The following is a 17,908-nucleotide window of genomic DNA, read 5'->3' on the forward strand; positions in this document are numbered from 1 at the left end:
GATCCAGTCAGTTCCTCATACAGAGGCTGGAAATCTCGACAATATTTTGTCAATTTTAGTGAGCGACGTTATGCTGAGAAGTTGGCATATAAATATTCATCTCAATTCACATAACTTTCAGCCCAATGATGTCTAAGTAAAAAGAGAAAAGAGGGGCTGACGTTCCATTTTGGTTCTTCAGCAGTTAAGAGTGCGTACTGCTCTTGCAGAGGAACTGAGTTCAGTTCCAGTACCCACATTAGGTGAGTCACAGCCATCTGTGACTCTACCTCCAGGTATTCAATATCTTGTTCTGGACCCCGCAGGCTCGTGCACTCATACAGCACACGTCCACCAACAAACACATGATTAAAAATAAGGTAATCTCTTTAAGAGAGAGAAGAAAAGCACAAAAAAGGAAAAACAATAGATGAAGGGGAAAAAAGGAAAATTAGCAAGGGTCACCCACCTATATGTCCTGTGATGCCGTGGAGATGAACAGGGCTGTGGGTTTAATCGGTCCTGTGGTGGTGGTGAGACTCTACTTCCTAATTTATAGCTTTATTATTCTCTGGATTCCTCCTCACTGGACCAGAGATTTTCATGGCTACTCTAGGTCTATGACAGCAAAGGGCTAAAAACACTTTTAAACATTGTTGCCCTAATTAGATGTCAGTAGAAACATGTACAAATTACATGACCAAATCCAAGGAAGCAATTACGAGGAGGTGGGAAGAAAACTTTCTGATCCCTGGACTAGGCCAAATATTATAGGGATTTATGCAGGAGGCACAAAAGTCCAACAACAAGAGGAACAATAACAAAATGTGTGAAGTTAGAAGTCTGCGATGCAGATGGCATAGGGGAAGGTGACCCTTGCTAATTTTCCTTTTCTCCCCTTCAGCTGTCTGACCCTGGTGTTAGGAGCCAATCCCCGGTGTTCTACAAAAGCAGCAAGCACTTTTAACTGCTAAGCCATCTTGTCATCCCTGTGAGCTCAGAAGTTTTCAGTGTCTTCTATACATGACAGGGCTGTTCCACTCTTGAACACAAAAGCTAATGTTGTCTTCCCAAGGCCTGCAGACAGGGGAATCAAGCCAGTAGACCTTCCAAAAGGAAGAACAGAAGGGTTCATGAGCTTCTAGCTGAGGAGCTACCGATAGTTAATGGATAAGGAAGAGTTCATTTTCTTTAATATGGACCATGATAAGTTGCTCATACTCCTGTGGGTGGCCCCACACCCATGCACATATGGGAGACTAATTGGACAGGGGCTTACGGGAGACAGACAGGCAAAGATAGTGAGAGAAAAGTGGGAAAATGGAAACTGGGAAAGGGTAGAAAGGTAGAGGGAAAATTTGGGAAGAATTAAGGGGAGTGGCAAGCAAATACAATCAAGACATTATATGCAATAAGAGATCTTGTCTCAAAGACTAAGGAGAATGCCAGAGGACACTCAACTTCCTGCTGTGGCCTCTGAATACATGAACACAGGCAGACACAAACACACACACACACACACACACACACACACACACACGTGCATGCCACATATACACTCCAAATCAGGAGGATGACTAGATGGGAAGGAGATCACACACACACACACACACACACACACACACACACACACACATGTGCATGCCACATATGGACTCCAAATCAGGAGGATGACTAGATGGGAAGAAGGAGATCTCTCTCTCTCTCTCTCTCTCTCTCTCTCTCTCTCTCTCTCTCTCTCTCTCACACACACACACACACACACACACACATACACACGTGCATGCCACATATATAATCAGGAGGATGACTAGCTGGGAAGAAGGAGATCACACACGCACACGCGCGCACACACACACACACACACACACACACGTGCATGCCACATATACAATCAGGAGGATGACTAGCTGGGAAGAAGGAGATCACACACACACACACACACACACACACACACACACACACGCATGCCACATATACAATCAGGAGGATGACTAGCTGGGAGGAAGGAGATCACTCACACACACACACACACACACATACACGTGCATGCCACATATACAATCAGGAGGATGACTAGCTGGGAGGAAGGAGATCACACACACACACACACACACACACACACACACGTGCATGCCACATATACAATCAGGAGGATGACTAGCTGGGAGGAAGGAGATCATCAAGAGGAGGAAGAATGAGAAGGCACGACGACAGCTGGGAGGATGAGTCCATACCGCACTATATACAAGTAAGGAGTTAACCAATTTTTAATTATTTTTAAAGAAATAGTCATTTTATCAGTAATTGGATGCACTGAAAATCCTATATTAAAAAAGCAGGAAGGACACTTGCTTTGGGGATATAGACATGTAAAGACAACAAAAAATGTTTTAAAGGTACACAGGTCTAATAAATTATATCACAATTGTTTTAATATCTACCACTCCTAATCACTATGTTTAATTAATACCTGTATCTTGGGGCCATCTGCAGCAATTCAGTCAATATGCTGGAAACAGAAGTCACAAAAAGTTGTTACTACACACTCTCTCAGACTGCATGGACATCTCAGCAGAACTGACAGAAGGAAACTGGGAAAGGCCACAAACCTGAGCTTAATATAGTTTTAACTTAAGAAACCGATGGGTGGCCTGTTTAAAATGTATGTTAAACTTATCTATGGTCAACATAGGCATTTCACTGTACATATAACAAAAACTTTAAAGAAAAATTTTTCCAGTATTCAAAAGCAATTGTTCTACATGACAAAATACCATTCGTAATGCTAAACCATGAGCAAAATCTGTATCTTTGTTGTTACACTGTCCTATCTGGATCTGGGCTTGGCTTGGTGTCACGAGGCTTTAATTTCAGCACTTGGGAAACGGAGGCAGAGGCAGGAGAATCTCTGAGAGTTCTAGTCCAACCCAGTATACGTAGCACACTCCAGAATAGCCAGGACTACATAGAGAGACATGGTCTTAACATAATGAATAATAATAATAATAATAATAATAATAATTTCACTGAAGGAAAATAAGAAAATACATGAATAGTCATTTTTTAAAGATATATAAGTGGCAATTAAGCACATGAAAAAAAGTGTTTTATTTCGAATTCTTAAGGAAATACATTAAACACACAGTGAAATGCCACAGTAGACTCACCAAGTGGGGCGATATCTTACATGATGAATACGCCAGAGTGGAGAGGAACAGCCACTTTTATGTTCTGCTGGTGAGAATGCAAGACGGGGCAAGCATCACAGCTGGCATTGCCTAAACTGTCCTTAAAATGTTCACCTGTAACTCCTGTATTACAATTTGGGTCATTAACACAAGGTGCTTAAAATGCATAGCTATATAAAGACTCTGACATATTCACAGCAGCTTTAGTTGTCATATGAAAAGTCTACAAAAAATTCTAAATAAATTAATAGATAAACAAGCAGTAGTTGATACATACAAAACACTATTCAGCAACAGTAACAACTTTTTATATGAGCATCACTGTTGAATCTTCAAATAATTATACAACATATATATATATATATATATATGCATATATGTTTCGATGGCAATAATTTAAAATTCTAAATGATGTAAACTAATCTGTTGTTTAAGGCAAAGCAGGGTCTAAAGAGATGGCTTAGCAGTTAAGACCACTAGGAACATGGACTCAGTTCCCAGTACCCACATGGTTGCCCACAGCTATCTGTAACTCCAGTGCCAGGAGATCCTTCTCCCTCTTCTGGCCTCCCCAAGCACTAGGCACATATATATTCATGCAGAGAAAATGCCCATACATCTAAAAATAAAGTTTAAATTAAAAACAAAAATCACTGGTTTCCAGGAGAGGTAGAAAATATAAAGGGGCATGTTGTAAATATACAGATGAGAGGCAAATTCATTTTCATAACTGTAATGATTTCAAGACTTTACCAAATTGACCTGTTGTTTTTAGGTAGTCATGCTATGTTGCCCCCACTGAGCCACAAACTCCTGGGCTCATGAACTCCTCATTCCTCAGCCTTTTCTAGAAATTGGAACTCTAGGCATATGCCACAGTGCCATGCTATGCCCTTGAAGTATCAATCATCCAGACGATACATAAATAATGCTGTAAAAAGTAGCACAAAACAGTATACCTAGATATCCTGCTGTTCTCAAAACTTTTCACAACCTGGTGTGGATTCTATCATCTGTCTTCTGAGAATCTGAGAGTCACAGCTCTACTGACAGACAATCTTGGTAAGTAATAAAAGTTACTGCCCTTCAAATGACAAGTCAGAATTATACCCCACCTCACAGAATCACCTTCCTCCCCTTGTTTTTCTGACTGTACGGCTCTGCCAATGCCAGAGCCAGAGGGACAGAGGAATCCACAAAAATCATCTCAGTGTTTTCTCTGACAAAAGCTCACAGCCACAGGAAATAGCTATAAAGATCTTGTGTATTTGTCAACTCACACAAAATCACTGGAACATCTATGGGTGAAGTTTTAACAGAAGCACGTTCCAGGGTCAGAGAGATAGCTCAGCAGATTAAAACATTTGCCAAGAGCCTGATGACCTCGATCCAATCTCGGAGCCTACATGGTAGACTAGAATCAACTCCAAAAGCTGCCTTCTGACCGCCACACGTGAACCACAGTCCATGTACGCCAAGCCACACATACGCACAATAAAGAAATGCAGGATTATTTTCATATCCATTAACTCAGTCCCTGTCCCAATCACTACCCTATGCACTGCTTCACACATAGCAAATGGCTCCATTGCAAACCTTGCTGAAGAGATTACCTTCAACAACGCTAGGAATTATGTGACATCCCGGTGGAAAGTGAATCCAATTGTTCAGGCGGCGCGGGAATACCTGGGGTTGTCATAACACTCCTCTTCATGAAGACTTCTTGCCTCCCCAAAATCATAGGACCTTCAGTAAGTCAGGAACCCAAAACCCAACAGTCTTTCCTGTGAGGGCAGGAGCAGCCATGAAAATTAGACTAATACTCCACGCAGCTGCTTCCTGCAGCTCTACCATACCTTCTAAAACAAAGTGGAGATATCTATGGAATTGGTCCACCCTCCATGCTGACATCACAGGTCACCTGACAAGTCATGCCACAGAATGCACAGAACCTTCCAGATCAAAGGAGCATAAACAAACTCCCTTTTCAAAAGTTAGGCCAGAGTAATATGCAGCAAGTATTTCACAAGTTGGTGAGTTCCAGCCTGGAAATAATCAGAGCAGTGTGAGAACAAAACCTGTCCTGAACAAGGTGATCTTTCCTAGAAAAGTTGAAAGTACAACTCAGACCACACTTTCTAAATAAGATTGCTGCCCTAAAAAGGAAAAGGGTCTTCAAGGCTAAAGCCAGAGCAGAGCAGAGAGGTCTGTACCTCTATGCACTTAGCAGGGATAATCAGACTCATAATCTTCTAAGTGGTAAGAGTGACAGGGTTTCTATCACAGATACTGCGAATGACATAAATCAGAACATGGCCCTGGGCATCTAAAAACTGTAATGAGTCTTCTCAAAGTTTCCCACATATTTGAAGTAACTTCCACTTCCGAAGCCCAGATAAATAATCTCTGAACTCAGAGAAGGCTGTGAGTCTTCTCCAGTGTTACTACACCTGTTAAACAGCACTTTTCTACTTTTGAGCCGAATCTGAAAGAAGTATTAAATACTGGTCAGGATGATGTACACCGGCCAGATCCATACCTGGGATTCCCAGAGAATGGCCACAAATTATTAGTCAGTTGCTTGTAAAGGCAAAACTCACAAGGCTGCACACTTCCAACCTCTGTCCAATCAGGGGCAGGCATAAATCTTTATGCACTTTCCACCTGTGTACGCCTCCCCTAGACACAATAAAGAACACCCTTAGCAGCACAATTCGTACAAGATAAAGAGTCTTCTTAGGTGTGAACTCGCTGGTGTCTGACAAGATTCGATCTACGGCTAAAGGATTTCTCACAGTCATGGCACTCATAAGGTCTTTCTCCGGTATGAACCCTTTGGTGCTGAATCAGGTCAGACTTATGGGTGAAAGGTTTGCCACATTCACTACATTCATAAGGCTTTTCTCCACTGTGGCTTCTCTGGTGTTGAATCAGGCTAGCACTCTGGCTAAAGGACTTCCCACATTCACTACACTCATAAGGTTTTTCTCCAGTGTGCAGTCTCTGGTGTTGAATGAGGCTAGCACTCTGACTAAAGGCTTTCCCACATTCGACACACTCATAAGGCTTCTCTCCGGTATGAACTCTCCGGTGCTGGATGAGGCTAGAACATTGTCTGAATGACTTCCCACATTCTTCACACTCATAAGGTCGCGTGCCACTGTGGATTCTCTGGTGCTGGAGGAGGTCAGATTTTCGGGTGAAGGATGCATCACATTCCCCACATTTGTGAGGCCTTTCTCCAGTGTGAACTCTTTGGTGCTGGATGAGGATGAATTTGCGACTGAAGGATTTCTCACATTCACTGCACTTATAAGGCCTGTCACCAGTGTGCACTCTCCGGTGTCGAATGAGGTTGGGGAACTGCCTGAAGTATTTTCCACAATCACTACACTCATACGGCTTTTCTCCACTGTGAATTCGCTCGTGTTGAGTGAGTTCAGTTTTGCAGCTAAAGGCTTTCCCACAATCACCACATTGGTGAGGCATTTCTCCAGTGTGGACTCGCCTGTGTCTGATGAGATTAAAGATCTGTCTGAAGGATTTCCCACATTCATAGCACTTGTACGGCCTTTCTCCAGTATGAATTCTGTGGTGTCTAAAGAGGCTAGAGTTTTGTCTAAAGGATTTTCCACATTGTTCGCATTGATAAGGCCTTTCTCCAGTGTGGATTCTCTGGTGTTCGGTGAGATTGGATTTGTACGTGAAGGATTTTCTACATTCCACACACTCATAATGTACTCTACCAGTGTGATGTCTCTGATGGTAAATGAGTTCAGATTTATAGATAAAGGCTTTTCCACATTCAGTACATTTATAGGGCCTTTCTTGAGGATGAATTCTGTCTCGTGTATTGAGACGGCACTTTTTGCTGAAGGACTTCTCATGTTGACAGTGCTCATGGGTCCTCTGTCCGGAGTGACTGTCCTGGTGCTGAGCACGTTTGTAATTGCAGGAGAAGGCTTTCTCATACTTGCTATTCTCAGCCGGCCTTTTCTCAGAGGAGGTACTGGGACACTGAGCAGGGGCATGTTTGCAGCTTGAACCTTTTTGGCATTCCCCATCCTTACAATACCTCTCTCCATTCAAAAGCACTTCCCCATACTCACCACTGCTGTAAAGCTGTTCGCTTCTACAAGTGGCCTGCTGCTGAAGACAGGCTGTGGAGGGCTGTTCACTACTGCAAGCAGCCTGCTGTTGACCACAGCCTGTGGAGGAGACGGCCTCCTCCCCATCCTTCCCACAGATGAATGGCCTGGTCAACACATGGGATCTGTAGCTTGGCACAGCGGAAGTCCTGTGAGGATCCCCTTCATAGGACTTTACTCCACTGTAACTCCTCCAGCGACAGTTATTCTCTTCATTAAAACTTGAACCTGTTCTGCTCAAGCACAATGTCTGCATGGGGTATGTGCTCAGGAACTCAGTCTGAGGCAAAACGTCTTCTAAAGCTGAAGCACGTATCTCAAGATGACTCTCCTCAGGAGATGGCCTTGTCTCACACACCACCCCTTCTGCAGGCACATTATGCATACAAGTTATGTCTTCACCCCCCATTCCAGAACAGGAACCTGAAATCAGAAAAATACATGTTGACATGCTAATGAAATAATCCTAGAGAGGGAAACGCACATCACAAAGGTAAGCTAGACACAAAAAACAACAACATACCTTATTCTAAATACTTGGGGATCTGACGCAAAGGGGCCAATAAGTCTGAGATTAGCCTGTGCTACATAGACAAGGGATTATCACAGAAAAAATAATGGAGAAGAGGCAATGAAAGCACTGGAATGTTCTAAGAACAAATGAGTTGCAGACATACTAAGGGAGCTGTTTTCAAATACAGAATGGGTTTATTACACCAGACAAAACACATGGGAATAAGGTGCAGGAAAACACCAGCAGGCTCTCCAAGCAATTCCTCAGCCAATAGCCTTCACCAGGATGCGTCTATTGGGGATGTGTCTACACTGAGCTGAAGTCCCCAGATGAAGCTAGTGATCAAGGATTTTTTATCAGATATATTCTTTATTACATTTCAGATGTTGTCTCCTTTCCTGGTCCCCCCCTGAAAATCCCATAACCCATCTCCCCTCCCACTGTTCCCCAATCAACCCCCCTCCTGCTTCCCTGTCCTGATATTCCCCTACACTGTGGCATCAAGCCTCCCCAGGACCAAGGGCCTCTCCTCCCTTTGATGTCCAACAAGGCCATCCTCTGCTGCCTATGTATTTGGATCCATGGGTCTCTCCATGCGAACTCTTTGGTTGATGGATTTTGTCCCTGGAATCTCTGGGAGTACTGGGTGGCTCATATTGTTGTTCCTCGTACAACACTGCAAACCCCTTCAGCTACTTGGGTCCTTTCTCTAGCTCCTCTATTGGGGACCCTGTGCTCACTTCAATGGCAGACTGAGAGTGTCCCCCTCTGTATTTGTCATGCACTAGCAGAGCCTCCCAGGTGACAGCTATATCCGGCTCCAGTTAGCAAGTACTTGTGGGCATCAATAACAGTGTCTGGGTTTGGTAACTGTATATGGGATGGATCACTAGGTGGGGCAGTCTCTGCATGGTCTTTCCCTCAGACTCTGCTCCACCCTTTGTCTCTGTATCTCCTTCTGTGGATATTTTGTTCCCCTTTCTAAGAAGAACCAGAGTATCCATACTTTGATCTTCCTTATTCTTGAGCTTCATTTGATCAGTGAATTGTGTCTTGGGAATTCCAAGCTTCTGGGATAATATACACTTATCAGTGAGTGCATACCATATGTGTTCTTTTGTGATTGGGTTACCTCACTCAGGATATTTTCAGTTCCACCCATTTGCCTAAGAATTTCATAAATTCACTGTTATTAATAGCTGAGTAGTTCTCCATTGTATAAATGTACCACATTTTCTGTATCCATTCCTCCGTCGAGGGATATCTGGGTTCTTTCCAGCTTCTGGCTATTGTAAATAGGGCTGCTATGATCATAGCAGAGTATGTGTCCTTATTACATGCTGAAGGATTTTCTGGGTATTTGCCCAGGTATGGTATAGCAGAGTCCTCTGGTAGTATTATGCCCAATATCCTGAGGAACCGCCAAACTGATTTCCAGAGTGGTTGTACCATCTTGCAATCCCACCAGCAGTGGAGGAGTGTTCCTCTTTCTCCACATCCTTGTCAACACCTGCTTTCTCCTGAGTTTTTGATCTTAGCCATTCTGACTGAGGTGAGGTGAAATCTCAGGGTTGTTTTGATTTGCATTTCCCTGATGACTAAGGATGCTGAACATTTCTTTAGGTGCTTCTCAGCCATTCCATATTCCTCAGTTGAAAATTCTCTGTTTAGCTCTGTATACCATTTTTTAATAGTGTTATTTGTTTCTCTGGAGTTTAACCTCTTTAGTTCTTTGTGTATATTGGATATTAACCCTCTGTTGGATGTGGGGTTGGTAAAGATCTTTTCCCAATTTGATGGTTACTGTTTTGTCCTTTTAACAGTGTCCTTTGCCTTACAGAAACTTTGTAATTTTATGAATTCCCATTTGTCAATTCTTGATCTTAGAGCATAAGCTATTGGTGTTCTGTTCAGGAAATGTTCCCCTGTGCCCATGTCCTCAAGGGTCTTCCCCAGTTTCTTTTCTTTTAGTTTCAGTGTGTCTGGTATAATCTGCAGGTCCTTGATCCACTTGCAGTTGAGCTTTGTACAAGGAGATAAGAATGGATCGATTTGGCCTTTTGTTGCCATTTGCCCCAGAGAGCCAGGCACTCCACAGCCTTCTGTGCACAGCCCACAGGGAGAGAGTGATCTCCCAGCAGTGCCTCCACTTCTGAGCATGGAGGTTAAGTGCTCCACTTTCTCTCCAATATCTCTCTGGAGGGGAACAGCTAAGAGAACACAGGACATACGATTAGTGGGGCAGCTGGACAGGAGTCTTTGGTCACCATTTGCATGTCAGGCACCCCACAGCCTTCTGTGCGCAGACCCTGCCAGAGATAGTTGGTCTCCCAGGAGTAGGGACACAGCCTTACAGGCCCACAGGAGGGACAAGCACCAGCCGGTCAGGTGAGACCAACTAACAGGAGAAATAACCAGAAGGTGAAAAGCAAGCACAAGAACCCTACCAACAGAAACCAAGGCCACAAGGCAACATCAGAACCCAGTTCTCTCAACACAGCAAGTCCCGGATGCCCCAACACACAAGAAAAGCAAGAGTTGGATTTAAAATCTCATCTCATGATGCTGATAGATGACTTCAAGAAGGAAATAAATAACTCCCTTAAAGAAATACAGGAGAACATGGGTCAACAAGTAGAAGCCCTTAAAGAGGAAACACAAAAATCCCTTAAAGAATTTCAGGAAAACACAAACAAGTGAAGGAACTGAACAAAAGGATCCAGGGGCTAAAAATGGAAGTAGCAACAATAAAGAAATCACAAAGGGATAGAAAACCTTGGAAAGAAATCAGGAGTCAGAGACACAAGCATCAACAACAGAATACAAGAGATAGAAGAGTCTCGGATGCTGAAGATTCCATAGAAAACATTGACTCAACATTCAAAGAAAATGCAAAAAGCTTGTAACCCAAAGCATCTAGGAAATACAGGACACAATGAGAAAGTCAAACCTAAGGATTAAAGGCATAGATGAGAGTGAAGATTTACAACTTAAAGGGCTAGTAAATATCTTCAACAAAATTGTAGAAGAAATCTTCCCTAATCTAAAGAGAGAGATGCCCATGAATATACAAGAAGCCTACAGAACTCCAAAAAGACTGGACCAGAACAGAAAGTCCTCCATCACATAATAATCAAAACACCAAATGCACTAAACAAAGAAAGAATATTAAAAGCAGTAAGGGAATAAGGGCAAGTAACTTATAAAGGCAGACATATCAGAATTACACCAGACTTCTCACCAGAGACCATGAAAGCTAGAAGATACTGTACAGATCTCATACAGACCCAAAGAGAACACAAATGTGAACCCAGACTATGATACCCAGCAAAACTCTCAATCACTATAGAGAAACCAAGATATTCCATGATAAAATCAGATTTGCACAATATCTTTCTACAAATCCAGCCCCACAAAGGATAATAGATGGAAATGCCAACATAAGAAGGGAAACTACACCCTAGAAAAAGCAAGAAAGTAATCTTCTTTCTACAAACCCAAAAGAAGAAAACCACACAAACATAAAAATAACATACAGGAAGCAACAATCACTATTTCTTAATATCTCTTAACATCAATGGACTCAATTTCCCCAATAAAAAGACATAGACTAATAGACTAGATACATAAACAGGACCCAGCATTTTTCTGCATACAGGAAATGCACCTCAGTGTCAAAGACAAATACTACCTCATTGTAAAAGACTGGAAAACAATTTTTCAAGCAAATGGTCCCAGGAAACAAGCTGGCATAGGCATTCTAATATTGGATAAACTTGACTTTCAGCCAAAAGTCATCAAAAAAGATACTGAAGGACACTTCATACTCATCAAAGAAAAAATCTCCCAAGAAGAACTCTCAATTCTGAACATCTATGATCTAATTGCAAGGGCACCCACATTTGTAAAAGAAACTTTACTAAACCTCAAAGCATATATTGCACCTCACACAATAATTGTGGGTGACTTCAACACCCCACTCTCATCAATGGACAGATCAGAGAAACACAAACTAAACAGAGACATAGTGGAACTAACAGAAGTCATGGACCAAGTGGATTTAATAGACATTTATAGAACATTTTACCCATATTTTTTAATTAAGATAATTTCAAGAGTGATAAAAGTTAAAAAGAGCTGTGCTAGTGTAGGCCTGCTGCCACTTTTTCACAAGTTTATTGGCTACAATGGTAGAAGCAAAATTAAACTGTCCAAGATCTACTATCTGTAAAGTTATTTGTCTTTTGCCAGTTAATCTGAATCCACTTGAGAACAGAGGCTTAAGTCCTCCTGTGGTAAGCTTAGAGCAATGTCTTAGCCAATAAATGTTTTACAATTATCAGGATGCAAAGCAAAACACAACCTTCTGAATCCATAATAATTTTGTATGGAGTAGGCAGGCCAGATTTTAATGCCTTCATAAGTTCTACATAGCCTTATTAACCTTTCATAGATCTTAAGTTTGAACTGTATTTTGAACCACACCTGGATAGATCTGTCAATAACATTGATAATAACAAGTTGATGCTCTTTATACCATTCAAATTATTGGAGAGCTGGTCCAGAGTTTAGAAGTAAGTCATCTCAAATGCCATGATAAGTATCAATAGATGTGTTACTTCTAAAATTTACAATGAGTAGTCACTATAATCAGGGAAAAGCTCAAAGACACGTGCAGGGTGTTTGACAACAAATCGACTCCCTAGCATCAAAACCTATACAAGTATATTATCATCCTACTCGACTTAGCAGACCGTGGTCTTGATGAGCCCACTGTAAGTGGACATCCTCCTGGAGCTACATAGAACTCAGATCTATGTATGTCTGCTTACAAGCGGGCAAGGGCACCAGTGGGAGGTGCCCGGCAAAGCACTGCAAGGGGAGGACCATGTTTTCTGCTTCTGAGACCCCTGTGAAGCAAACCTGGTTGCACAGAGGTTGGTGTCTAAAGGCATTTCTTAGAATAACAACCACTGTCCTCCACAAAAGACACCATAAAGGATTTAGGAGGGCCAGGTCAATGCTTCCTCTCCCTTGTTACCACTATCCACCAGGTTGTTACCTTCTCATCTTAAAACTAATAATTAGGGAGGAATTGTGCCCTCCCCCCAGCCTTCCAGTGGGAATTTCAGACCTCGGTGCTCGCCACTACTTCCCACCTAGGGTGGAGGTCTAGCCCATTGTTCTTCAAGGACCTGCAGTTTCCTGAGACACTAGCCACCTGTTGAGCAACCAAACCGGTTCTGCAGTTCTAGTCTTTGGGGGAAGGGTTTTCCCCGCCTTTATATTTGGAGCCCCCCCCCCATTAAAACATTGAGCCTTGATCAGAAAACTTGTCTTGGCTCCTTATTTGTTTCACAAACCCATTGTATTTCATCTCCAGCTTTCCTTCCAGGTGACCCGTTTGATGTAACTGTGGGCAGTTACAAAAACTAAGAACACAACAGAGCATCAAGGTAGCCAAGAACCAAAACTTGCAGGTGCAATTACAAGATGCCAAAGTTTTAAATGTGGAGTAAAGGTAGAAGTGAGATATGGGTTGTACCCTTACTAAAACACTGAGGGCACTCTGCTGTCTTCTGATACCATGTGAACATGCCCTTCCCTAGGTGCCTACTGCAAGGCCTGGTCTCCTTTAAGACAACGTGACTTATCAACTCTACGAAACAATCAAGACCTTTCCTGCATCTCCAAACACATGGAGAAATGCAAATATTCAGAGAGAGAGAGAGAGAGAGAGAGAGAGAGAGAGAGAGAGAGAGAGAATGCATATGACAACACTGGCAATTCTTCACAAAAGCAGCCATAAAGAAATGACAACTAAGCCTGGTGCATGCCTTTAATTCTAGCATTGGGGAGGCAGAGGAAGGCAGATCTTGGTAAGTTCAAGACCAGCCTGGTCTACATTGTGAGTTCCAAGACATCAGGGGATATATAAAGAGACACTGTCTCCAATGAGAAAAAAAGAAGAAAGAAATGACAACTACAGAAAATAGGCAGAAACCAATGCATAGGATGCTGAAGAGAAAGTTTGAGATTTGTTATGACTCCTAAGATAGCAATCACTCTTGGGTAAAAATAAAGGTAGACGCCACTCTGGACACTGGGAGCCATGCGAGGACCTTACCCAGAGATGCCACAAGTGCCAAGTTTTCCAGCATCACACTGCAGTACAGGAGCCTCTGGGCCTTATCAAGGAGCACCCACTCTTCCTGGGAGAAGTGAATGGCCACATCCTCAAAGGAAACATCCTATCACAATGGAAACAATTTAGCGTATAATCAGCTTCTCTTTCAGCACTCTAATTCGAAGCACTCCAATTCTGCTGCCCCAATACACACCTCTTGCTCTCCATATTCTCCATCCCATATCATAGGAGACACTCACCCACTGAAGCCCATTCTCTGCCCATTGATATTGTACCCTTCCATGGAAACACAGGAAGATAGACAGAAAGATAAAATATAACCTCAAGGCCTAGGATGAAGGCTACTACCCCCTTCTTATCAATGCTGTGACTTATCACAGATACTGGTTAGGAAGAAAAATGGCTAGAGAGAAGATAGGCTAACTTAAATTTTGTCTTGTCAGACAATAACCCTGAAGACGCTAAAAATCTTCCAGACCCAAGGAATATGGGCTCACCTCTTTATCCTATGATTCCTAACTTACTGCTCCTGGGGCAATTAGTTCACCCTACCTCTGCACATTTGTGCATCCAAGAGGTCAATGTTGGGTGTCATATTCAATTGTTTGCTACCTTATTTGGTAAGATATGCCTTCTCAATAAAACTGGACCTCACCAGATTAGCCAGACTGGCTAGCCAGTGACCTCCAGGGATCTTCCTGTCTCTGCTTCTGACCCTCAACCCCAATGCTGAGGTTACAGACAGGGTCCACAGGGCCCAGGTGCTGGAAATCTGAACTCAGGCCCTCATCCAAGAAAAGCAAGTACTTCTGCCCACTGCACCATCTCCCTAGTCCCACACACAGCACTCTGAATCGTACTTTTCTTGTACGATTACATTCCCACAGCCACACCCTCAGGATTACATGGCCTTGAATGACAGGGAAAAAAAGTTTATGATCCATTTCCTTCCAAAGACTCCAATGTCATGCCCATCTCCCATCTAATCCTATCTGCCCATGAGGAAATACAGGCCTGAGTACCACTTACCCTGGGCTCTCACTTTCACTCACTACTCGTGTGCAGCACCAATACATAGAAGGATGATAGGCTACATCTAATTCTGGCCCTGACACGGAGAGCTGCTGCAGAACTGCCCAGTAGTCCTGCCCACCCTTCATCCCATATATAACCAAACAAGGATGTGCAACTTTCATTACTATGTCAAGACCTTGAGATCATCAATTTGCACTTCCACCTCAAAAACTTAGACCTTTTTGTTCCACACACTTCTCTATATTTGTTCTCATATAACCATAGCTACACACTGAAAGCAGCCCCCTGGCCTACCCATTGGTTACTCAACACATAGGATCCAGAGAGTTCTTAGGGAATTCCCCAACCTCTCACAGACCCCACTGCAAAGCAGCCCCAACCCTGTGATGATGCTATCCTAGCTGATGCTACTCTTTGGGTCAACCTCACCCACTGTGGTGTTTTGAATAGGTTTGCCCCCCATAGACTCATGTGTTTGAATACTTGACCCTGAGAGAGTAGCACTGTTAGGAGGTGTGGCCTTGTTAGAGGAAGTGTGTCACCATGGGGGCGGGCTTTGAGGTCTCCAATGCTTAAGCTATGTCCAACATACAGTCTCCTTTTGCTCCCTGCAGATGGCGATGTAAACCTGTCAGCTCTTCCAGCACGATGCCTGCATGCACACTGCCACGCTTCCCACCAGGACACTGATGAACTAATGTTGAGGTTTGGTCATTTACTATGTATCGTGATGCTAAACACTGACGCCCACGGCCTGGCTGCCCACAGGGAACCCACACAGACATACAACATGACATTTCTCCTTGACTAAATAAAGATACTGACAGCCAATGGCTGGGCAGAAGAGACAAAGGCCAGGTTTGGGGTTCTCAGGCTTGAGGTCTGAGCAAAAACACACAGAGAGAGACGATGGTGAAGAGAAGAGGAAGCCACCATGGGGTAGGTGAATCACGAAAGCACAGCCACGAGGGCTGGCAAACCGAAGTTAAGAGCTGCCCAGGTGGACCGTGGCAAATTATACCTTGGGGTTATTGATGGAGAAACAGATTCTAATAGCACAGAGGATAGATATCTGCCCAGCTCTAGTGCTGATTAGGCCTTATTATAATAATAAAAGTTGTCTGTCTTTTATCCAGGAACCAAATTATCAAAGGCGGTGCAAAACCCCTGATTGAGATTAAATATTTCTACAACAGACTAAACCTCTGGAACTATAAGCCAGCTCCAATTAAACGTTTCCTTTCTCAGAGTTGCCAGAGTCATGGGGTCTCTTCACTGCAATAAAACCCTAACTAAGACACCCACCAACAATCACCAGTGGAAGCCAGGTAATGCCTATAATTTGGGGTCTGACGCCTTCACCTCACTGATCTTTATTCCAAGGAGAAGGAAGATCATTCTGCACATGCCTAAGTAACTCAGTCTCCCCTTCAGGCATAGGCACATACTGGCACACACTTCTTTGAGAGAAGCAACCTTCTACACTTCTGTTCACACTTGCCAACAATTTCATACAATGCACAGCCTATACATCTCTGGGTTAGGTACCTAACCTGTTCAAGCCTGCGATGCCCAGGGCTCCTAGGGTGCACTGAGATACAGACCAAGAACCACTAACCCCAAAATTGTATGGGTGGCATGAGGGTGAAGGCAGGATCTACTTACCAGGCCAAGCTCTGTAACTGGTTCTGAAGTCAGGGAACCCTGGAAAAGGAGGAGGCTGTTAGAATCTAGCAGCCGCAGGCGTCTTCACAGGCTCCAGTCACACAGTGACCCTGATCACCTTGGGGTTTGAAGGTCTGGGATGACTACAACTCTGTCTATGCAGTGGTCCACAATTCTGAACCTCACCGGAGAGCTGCCAGACCTGTGGCACTACTCTCTCCTGCCCCTCATGTCTCCTCCTCCTGTTTGTCCTTCCTCTGAGTACTTCAGGAAAATTTAGAATACTATTTCCGAACAGGCTCTCTGTTCACAATTCTCAAGTGGCTCTCGGTGTCCGAAGAATTAAACTCAAATTCCTCAGATGCAAATCGACCTCACAACTGCTTCTACAAACACTTGGATACCAGGACTCCATATCTTCCCTGCCTAGCCGCCCTTCCAGGCGTCAGTCATCTCTGCAACACTCACAAACCCCAGCACACAGGTGCCTCCTGCCAGGGGCACCAACTAGGAGCTTCGGGATCATGGTGGGGCCTCTCCCGGGGCTCTAGCGCTCGGGTGGGAACCGCAGGATGCAGCACTTACCTGGGCCAGGTTCCTGTGAGTGGTCACAGCCATTGGATTCTGCAGAGGATGCAAGGTCACCGAGGTCTCTTCCCTAGGCCTGGCTCGGAGCATGTGGGCGGAGTCGCTGGGCCTCCACAGGGCCTCTGTACTGCGGAGCAGCTCTAAGCGCTCTGCCACCCGAACGACCCACCTCGCCGGAGCTTCCAGTTAGGTCAACAAACCCCAGAAACGGCTAAACGACCTCCAAGAAGACCACGCTGGAAGTCCAGCTCCAGACACACGAACCGCACGCGCGCGACCGTGCACACACACACACACACACACACACACACACACACACACACACACACACACACACACGCACACACACACACACACACAAACCAAAAAATAGAAATAAAAATAAATGCCGAATTTCCATTGGCTCAACTCCCCCATCGTCTCGCGTATTGCATCCTGGGAAATGTAGTTTCCATCGCTCCCCAGGCAAGTACCCTGCCTCCAAACCTGACCCCTGTGAACTTAGTTTAAAAGAAAACAGGCATGCTGATGTGAGTTTGTGACTACAGCTTTCTGGCGAGAGAAAGATACTCAAATAAAGCTATTCCAGTGTTTCTGGGATCTGTTAACCTCTGTGATAACCTCTGTGATGGTATCTTAT

The 17,908-nt window shown here is 43.8% G+C and overlaps 1 protein-coding gene across 3 annotated transcripts; it reads right to left on the bottom strand.

Moving 5' to 3' along the window:
* Window positions 1-2,330: 2,330 nt before the first annotated feature.
* Window positions 2,331-17,625, bottom strand: LOC127695021 (zinc finger protein 551-like). 3 transcript variants are annotated; one of them, XR_007979889.1, is made up of 5 exons: window positions 17,266-17,625; window positions 16,681-16,719; window positions 13,960-14,083; window positions 3,150-7,741; window positions 2,331-2,491 (listed from the first exon to the last, which is right to left on the bottom strand). XR_007979889.1 is itself a non-coding variant. In XM_052196878.1 (4 exons), exons 1-4 carry the CDS (start codon window positions 17,356-17,358, stop codon window positions 5,907-5,909), a joined length of 2,091 nt encoding a protein of 696 aa, XP_052052838.1. In that variant the 5' UTR covers window positions 17,359-17,625; the 3' UTR covers window positions 2,987-5,906. The 3 variants fall into 3 exon arrangements, 2 of the variants coding, with proteins under 2 accessions (XP_052052838.1, XP_052052839.1); XM_052196878.1 differs by lacking the exon at window positions 2,331-2,491 and having other exon boundaries at window positions 2,987-7,741; XM_052196879.1 differs by lacking the exons at window positions 2,331-2,491; window positions 16,681-16,719; window positions 17,266-17,625 and adding an exon at window positions 15,010-15,070 and having other exon boundaries at window positions 2,987-7,741.
* Window positions 17,626-17,908: the final 283 nt, after the last annotated feature.

Source organism: Apodemus sylvaticus, chromosome 10, assembly GCF_947179515.1.
Source record: "Apodemus sylvaticus chromosome 10, mApoSyl1.1, whole genome shotgun sequence".
Taxonomy (NCBI): Eukaryota; Metazoa; Chordata; class Mammalia; order Rodentia; family Muridae; genus Apodemus; species Apodemus sylvaticus.